We start from the raw sequence: 8292 nt of genomic DNA, 5'->3' as shown, positions 1-8292 counted from the left end.
ATTCTTAGATCTGCCCCCCTCCCCGCTTGTACCCAGTGGTAAGGTTAAGTCAGGCATGTTTACTTTCTGGCCCCTCCTTCCTTCATCCTTATATTCTGGATGCAGCCCTTCGGTGGGTCCTCTGTGCAGGCCTCTCTTTAGTCTCCTCTAGTCTTTGTGTTTCATGTAGTCCTCAGCACAGGAGGCTTACTGTCGCCAGCATTCATGAGAGCTCCTCGGAGTGAAAGCTAGCTACAGGGATGTCAGATTCGTTTTGATTTTGACTCAGTGGAATTCTGTATTTTCTTGTCAGTTCAGTGAAGCCTTTAAAATTTTATCCAGCATTTTCAGTTTTTATTGGAAGGATTGTTCAGGATCTGCCATACTGCTGGAAATGCAATTCAGGTATCTCATATGATGGGTAAGTTTTCTTCTCTCCTCTTACTCCTGACAGCCATCTTGTCCTTGGTGTCTGCAGAACCCAGGCGAGGACCCACTACAGGGCATGGCAGCCCCTGTTACTGCCTGACCAAGGGAACTCAACAGTGAACTGCAGGCATTAGCTGAGAAGTTGAGTAGTTGGGGAGAGGAAGGTAGAAATAATATCAGGAGGGAAAAACATTCATCATCCTGAGTGATTCCTTAATGTATGTGAACTCTTAGAATTGGCCACAAGGGATAGATGGAGTCAGAGTTTGCTGAGTGTACTTTGTTTTTATGGGTTAGTGGGTGGATGATTCAGTGAACTTTCTGGCAGGTTGGCAGCTAGAAATCCATTGGAGAGGTTGGGTTTAAAAGCTTCCTGGAGGGGCCGGCCCGGTGGCGCACTGGATAGTGCGCCGCTTGGGAAGCGTGGCGGTGCTCCCGCTCGAGGGTTCGGATCCCACATGCAGACTGGTTCCCGCTCACTGGCTGAGCGAGGCACGGGAGCAACACCGAGGGTTGCGATCCCGTTGCCGGTCCCCGGTCCAGTACAGGGGCAACACTGAGGGTTGCGATCCGTTGCTGGACACAGAAAAAGACAAAAGACAAAAAAAAGAAAATCTTCCTGGGATTGCACAGGGAGTCTATGGATTGGCCTTTCAGTAAGGTTTCTGGCCACATGCCACTGAGGTTGTACCTGTGGGTTATCAGGACAGCCAGTTGACCCTGGAGTCATTTGGACCACAGTGTATGTGTAGGGCACCAGACAACTTCCATTCTCTTCTTTCCCGGTCAAATTTTGTCTTCACTTTATCACTGCCTATGTGCCTTGTGGTTTGGAAGCTGCTGGTCAGCAGTCCACTGAGTGTCCATCCTCCTGTGGATGGGGAAGAAGAGGCTGGAGGCGTTAGTGTTCTCCTGGTCTGTTCCTGTTATGGGAGAAAAGGGGCTTGAGGAGCTACTTTACCATGAGTATTTTTGCACTCAAGGCCCTGGTCTCTATAATCAAGTCTTAAGGATGGGGGCAAGTGGCCCTCAGGTGATGCCTGTCTGGAAGGGACTCACCTGGGGGATTGAAGAGGGGACAGAGACCTGGTATGCCTTAAATCAGAGAAGATTAGGAAGCAGAGCTAGGGACGATTAGCACAATGATGCCGTGGACTTTATTTTAGCCTTCATGGGAGGGCTTTGGATTTCATAGGAAACAACCTTCTCAAAGCCATTCCTGAGGGCACTGGGCCAGCTCTTGTGTCCACTTGACCCTGTGAATAAGCATTGGGTATACAGTGTTGATCAAACCCAGCTGCCCTGTGAGTGTGAGCTTTGGGTATACAGTGGAGATCAGATCCAGGCTGGATTAGATGGCATTTGTGAAGTGATCTTACAAATACATCACAAAGGAGACTGGTCCGTGAAGAGGTTCTTCTGTGTCTGGCCAAGGAGCCAATCAGAAGGGCTGGTTGGAGGTGGTGTGACTGAGCAGGGCTGGATGGGGCTTCATGGGGTGGATTAATTCAAGTGGATTTTAGGCAAGTAAGGCAATATTCAACTGCATAGTGCTGACTTGTTTGATCTTGTTCTTTGTATTTGGCATTTTTATATAAGGGTTATATATGCGCATTCCCATATATCCATCAAGTCACTGTGAATGTTACAGCTACGGTTGCAAAAGGACCCATATGTGTTGTATTGATGACTTGTGCCACAAGCATTGATACTATTGGTGATATAATTTTCCAAAGTGGTGAGCAAGTGTTGGTAAAGTTCTGATGACAAATAGTCTTTTCATTTTTTCTATAATTAGTATGTTTACTATACTATATTAATATTGTGCCAAAGATATTTTATATTTATGTACATCTGAGTTTGGTTCTAAGCCCAAATAATTACAGATAGGTTTTGGCAGGACAGGTAGAAGCCATGAGGGTGTGAGACAAGCCTGATTTGTATGACTGATCCACAAATTGCAGGACAGCTGACCCCCTGCCCACCCCATCTCCCATTGTGACAACCAACCCTCTCCCCCAGCAAATTCCGAAGCACCTCCTGGGTGCTGTGCTCCCTCCCTCCACTAACTGCCACTGTTTGGGGTGCAGCAGGGAGACAGGGAAGGCTTTTCAGCATGGGTTATGTGACCCAGGGCAGGAGAACGATTGGACATGTGCAGGGAGGGGTTGCTGATCCCTTCTTGCTATTGCAAAGGTCACACAGAGCATCTTCACCAGAAAAATTAAAATGCACAGGCTGTTTAGTGTCTTAAAAGGAGGAATTAACCTGCATAAACAGTTGGGTGCTTTGTTAGCATTTGTCATCACTATTTTGGAATTATGGGTGTGGAGTCTCTGAGGTGCTGGAATATTTCCATAGCCCAAATCCTCATTGAAACTTCCATTATTATGTATACACATGCAAATCCCCTCACCTCTAAAACACTTGTCATTAACAATCATTTTAATTTTTTGAGATCTGTGGGTAAACAGGGATGCCTCCAGGCTTCTGTTTGCATTCCTCCCGGATATTACCAAGTGTCAGGGTGACTGGTTTTCTATTTATTTAAATTATTCAAGTTTCCTGGGAAACTAAGTAGATGCCCTTGGATACTAGCACCTTCTAAGCCTATTGTGATTTTGTTCTGCATCCCTGGGCAGGTCATGTCTTTCCATGTCTCAGTTTCCTCAGTGGTAACATGGGGGTTATTACCTACCTCAAGAGGTTATGGAGGGAATTAAATGAGTTAACACCTGTAAAAACATTTAAAACAATTCCCAGCACTTATTAAATGCTCAGTGGGTATTATCACCTGGTAGAAATGGCTTCTAAAGTCTTTACTCCAAAATATTTCAAACATACAGAAAATATAGAGAAAAATGTATCAAACTTCTATGTCCCCACCTCCCAGACTTAAGAGATATCAATGCATTTTGCCATATTTGATTCAGATTTTTTTAAAAGAAATAACAGATCTGGTTGACCTTCCCCACTCCCCCATCTTCCTCTTCCCCACTCTAGTTTTCCCTCCTCTCCTGTGATTGCTCCTTCTGTGAAGAGCTAGTGTGTATCTTTGCAGTCCTGGCTTTCTACTCCTACCCTGTACGTAGGATCCATAAACAGTAGCTGTTTGTGGGTATTTAGTTATGTAAGTTGTGTTCTACACTTTCCCTCTGCAGCTTTGTTTTATTTAAAGTTGTTTTCAAAATCTGTGTCCTGTCTAGGTAGGTCATCCTTTGTGACTCCTGTATAACACGGTTATGTTCATTTCTCAACTGTTCTTTTAGGTTTTTCTGATGTTTTGCTGTTATGGACAGTGCTGCAGAGGACTTCTTCACGCATGCCTTCTCGTGAGCATTTCTCTGGGGTGTATAGCCAGAGGCGGGTGGTTGCATTCATGGGTTTGCTCATAGCTTGCTGGATTCCCAAACTGCTCACAGCCCTTGGTATCAGCAAACGTGCATTTCTATCAGTCTGATGGGCATAAAGTGGCTAGTTACTGTGCTTTTAATTTGTATTTTCCTGATGTCTCTTCAAATGCTTATTGACTATTTAGGTTTCCATTTGTGTGAATTCCTTTTTTGCATCTTTTGCCCACTTTTTTCATTGGGTCGTTTGTCATTTTTTCATTGTTTTGCAGGAATTCTTTATATATTCTGGATACTGGTTATATGCATTGTGAGTATCTTCTGACAGGCTGTGGCTTTGGCTTTTGTTTTTGGTGTTTTGTTGTACAGATGTTACAGTAGCTATTTATTGCTGCATCACAAATTACCACATAACTTAGAAGCTTAAAACAACAAACATTTTTTATCTCACAGTTCCTTTAGGTTAGGAATCCAGGTGTGGCTTAGCTGAGTTTCTGTGGCTCAGTGTCTGTCATAAGGTTGCAGTCAAATTGTCTGTCAGGGCTTTGTTCTCTTCTGATGGCTTGACTGGGAGAGTGTCTTTAGAATTCAGTATCTCGCAGGTTGTTGGACTGAGGGCCTCAGTTCACTCTAGCTGTTATCCAGATACCGCGCTCAGTTCCTTGCCCCTGGGCCTTTCCCTAGGACAACTCATAACATGGTAGCTGTCTTCCCTGGGAGTGAACAAAAGAGAAGGAGAGAGACAGAGATAGAAGCCCCAGGCTCTATGTAGACTAATCTCAGAAGAGATATCCCATCACTTTGGCCATATTCTGTTTTCTTTTTTTTTCTTTTTCCTTTTTGTCTTTTTTTGTGTCCGGCAACGGATCGCAACCCTCAGTGTCACGCCCGTACCAGACCGGGACCGGCAACAGGATTGCAACCCTCGGTGTCGTGCCCACACCTCGCTCAGCCAGTGAGCGGGAACCGGTCTGTATGTGGGATCCGAACCCTCGGCGGGAGCGCCGCAGCACTTCCCAAGCGGCGCACTGTAGCAGTGCGCCACCGGGCCGGCCCCATATTCTGTTTTCTTAGAAGTAAGTCACTGTGCCCCTCAAGGGGAGAGGATTACACAAGGGTATGAATACCCTTGGATCTTTGGGAGCCATCTAAGAGACTACCCACCACAGATTTGTTGGAAGTTTGATGAAGTTAAGTTTATCCATCTTTGTTTAAGTTTTGCATTTTCTGCAAGAAAACCTTCTCTATTTTGTGGTCATTAGTATACTTTAGAAGTTTAAAAGTTTTTCTTCTTCAAAATTAGCTCTTAATATATTGGAACCTCACTGTCTAATACAGTAGCTGCATGTGACTATTAAAATTAAATGTAATTAAACTCAGACACACCAGCCATATTTCAAGTGCTCAAGAGAGACACATGGCATGTGGCTGCCATTTTGGACAGTGCTAATACAGAACATTTTCATCATCACAGAAAATCCTATTGACAACACTGATCTAAAATAGTAGTTGTCAACCAGGGGCAATTTTGCCCCCCAGGGGACACTTGGCAACGTCTGGGGACAATTTTATTTGACAGGTAGAAGGACGGGGTGTTCTACTGGCATCTAGTGAGTACAGCCAGGGATGCTGTTAAACATCCCATAATGCACAGGACAGCCCCCCACAGCAAAGACTCATCCAGCCACAAATGTCAATTGTTCTGACAACGAGAAGCCCTGCTTTAGAATGTGTTTCTGTATGAATTTTCAGATAGGGAAGTTTGTTCTTTTTCCCTCTAACTAACCAGTCAACCAGCCAACCTTTCCTGTGTAAATGTATATATATTTCTCTCTGATTGGTGGTGAATCTTAAGCTGGAGATGTTTTGCCCTTAACTGGTAGAGAAGATCCTATTGCCTTGCTTGTTCAGATATGATTTTTAAAATCTGACTTTTATTGTCTCACAGATTCTTAGACTCTGTAAGTAAAGATGGCCTCGTCTTCCCAGTTCATCATGGCTTCAACTTCAAGGTAGGAGTGCCGTTTGATGAGATGCTTTATGAAGGTATTTACTCCTCTGTGTTTTTGAAAGGCCAAGTTTGTGACATTTTTAGCCCTTAGTTTGGCTGGTGTCACTAACCAGTTGGTGTCCAGGAAGCATAAAGGAGAAGGAGAGAGGAGAGAGAAGGGAGATGAATGGAGGAAAGATGAGGCAGACAGGGGAGGATGTGTGGTACAGGTGTGGTCATGAGGCACCAGCCTCTGTACTTGATATAAAAACATGACTTACTTTTTTATCTTTCATTATAAAGACACCAGATGGTTCCTCCTGGGGCCACTTCAGTCCGTGCAGGCTTCCCCATGCCCAGGGTTTGAACAGCCATGTGCAGAAGGTATTTGAGGGTTTGGGGTGAGCAGGAGCTTTGGCTATGAGACCAGCAGAGATCCTGTGGCCCTGTCCATTCCCCTTGGGGTTTCCTGTGACAACTGGCCACCACTGGAAGTCCTGGCCATGGCATCTGAAGCTCTGTGGGCCCGGTCCCTACTGCCTCTGCTCTGCTCTCCTGTCCTCACTGCACCTGCAGCCTCACCGACCTCCTTGCTGTTCTGCAGATGTCTGTCCCCTTCAGCTTCAGGGCCTTGCACCTGCAGTTTTTCCTCTCTACCTGAGACATCTTGCCTTCAGTTGTCTACAGGTCTCATCTCTCACCTCCATCAGGCCCCCTGCCTGCAAGCTTTCCCTACTGTCCTGTCTAAAATAGCACTCCTAGCTCTACCTCTCTGTTGCATTCTCAGTTCCTTATCCAGGATGGCACTGTCCTGCACAGCTACTTGTTTGTTGATCTGTTGAATGTCTCCTCCAATTAGAACTAAGTGCTGTGCAGGTTAGTAGTGGAGTTTGCTCACTGCCAGCCCCTGGGCAGCTCCTGCCCACCATCAGTGCTATTTACATACAAGTGCAGATGGTCAAGTTAGGATTGTTCAACTGAAGATTTTTGAGCTTTATGATAGTGTGAAAGCGATATGCATTCAGCAGAAACTGTACTTTGAGTGCTCATACGACCATTCTGTTTTTCACTTTCAGTACTGTATTCAATAAATTATATGATATATTCAACCTTTATTATAAAATAGGCTTTGTGTTAGATGATTTTGCCTAACTATAGGCTAATATAAGTGTTCTGAGCATGTTTAAGGTAGGCTAAGCTAAGATATGATATTCAGTAGTTTAGGTGTTTTGGCTTAAGATATTTTCAGCTGAGGATGAGTTCATCAGAACATAACTGCACTGTCAGTCGAGGAGCATCTGTGTCTCTCACCATCCATTTGGTTCCTAAGTCCACAGGGTAAGAGTTTGAATGGCAGGGGATTGCATGTTTTCCAAATCTATTTGGCTCCTGAATTGCAGTTAGCACACAATAAGATATGAGTGAGGGAGCCATGTGAAAATCTGAATCTGCTCAGCTCTTGAATTTGGGTAATGAGAGTTCAAGTAGGGAGACTTTGAGAATTTGGGAAGCAGGAGAAACTTCTGTGAGTCAAATAAATAAAAGAAAGGGAAGAGATAGGTAAGACAAGCATAATAGCAGAGCTGCTAGGGCCACTTAGTGTGAGGGGACTGCAATGGTGTCACTCCAGCTGACCAGGGCTTCCCCTCAGTGGTTTACTATTATCTGGGAAGATAACAGCAGCATCTGGATTCCTCACTAGAGGGGATCCTCTACTTAGAATACTTTATTTAGGAAGGAAAGGAAAGTAATCCCTCTTTAGAATTCCTCCTGTCATTAAAATGCTTCTGCACTTGAAAGCGTCATGTGTTTATCTGGAAAATTCACTTACCTGGTGCTTTGCCTGGTGGTGCCAGATCTGTGAAGCCGCTCAAGCTAAGGTGCTTTCCAGTGCACTGCCCTTCTCTTTTCTGCTGGAGCATTGTTTTTCTGGTGTGGTCTCTCCCTGACTGTTTCCTGTTGTTGCAGAGATGTCACTGCTCAGAGAGGTGCCCACTCAAAAGTGAAGTCCGTGAAGCTGCTTGAGGTTCTGAATGCTCTGAAGGAGGAAGAGTCCGACAGCAGTAGGGAAGAGATTTTCATTGCACCACCTGAAAATGCCGCTGCGGACTTCACCGACGAGGACTCAGGCGATGAAGATGGCTGGGGAGCTGCTCACTTGCCTGGCAGTGTGCTGCATGCTTCAGTTGTGTCTGAGGATTCTGGCACAGGGGAAGATAATGACAAGCTAGAGCTGCAGCCAGCCAAGAAGAGGCAGAGGTCAGTAGTAGAACCTCAGCGCATTTGGACCAAAAGAGATCTCCGACCAGACTTTGGCAGCTGGATGACATCAGATCCTCATATCGAATATCTCAAAAGCCAGGAACTGAGTCCTGTGGGCCTCTTTGAATTGTTTTTTGATGAAGGAACAATTAATTTTATTGTTAATGAAACCAACCATTATGCATGGCAGAAAAATGTCAACCTGGGTCTCATGGCGCAGGAATTGAAGTGTGTTTTGGGCATTTTGATTTTAAGTGGGTATATCTCCTATCCCAGGAGAAG

At 45.0% G+C, this 8292-nt stretch overlaps 1 protein-coding gene across 1 annotated transcript in view; it reads left to right on the top strand.

The window, feature by feature from the left end:
* Window positions 1-8292, top strand: part of PGBD2 (piggyBac transposable element derived 2) — a 28356-nt gene that overhangs the window by 13869 nt on the left and 6195 nt on the right. The window contains 3 exon segments of the mRNA XM_008590813.1: window positions 3678-3740; window positions 5707-5770; window positions 7717-8242. Of these exon segments, the coding sequence (XP_008589035.1) occupies window positions 5730-5770; window positions 7717-8242 (567 nt within the window). The 5' untranslated portion in view covers window positions 3678-3740; window positions 5707-5729.

This window comes from Galeopterus variegatus, unplaced genomic scaffold, assembly GCF_000696425.1.
Source record: "Galeopterus variegatus unplaced genomic scaffold, G_variegatus-3.0.2 Scaffold6384, whole genome shotgun sequence".
Classification (NCBI taxonomy): Eukaryota; Metazoa; Chordata; class Mammalia; order Dermoptera; family Cynocephalidae; genus Galeopterus; species Galeopterus variegatus.
This window is presented reverse-complemented; position numbering and strand designations above follow the sequence as displayed.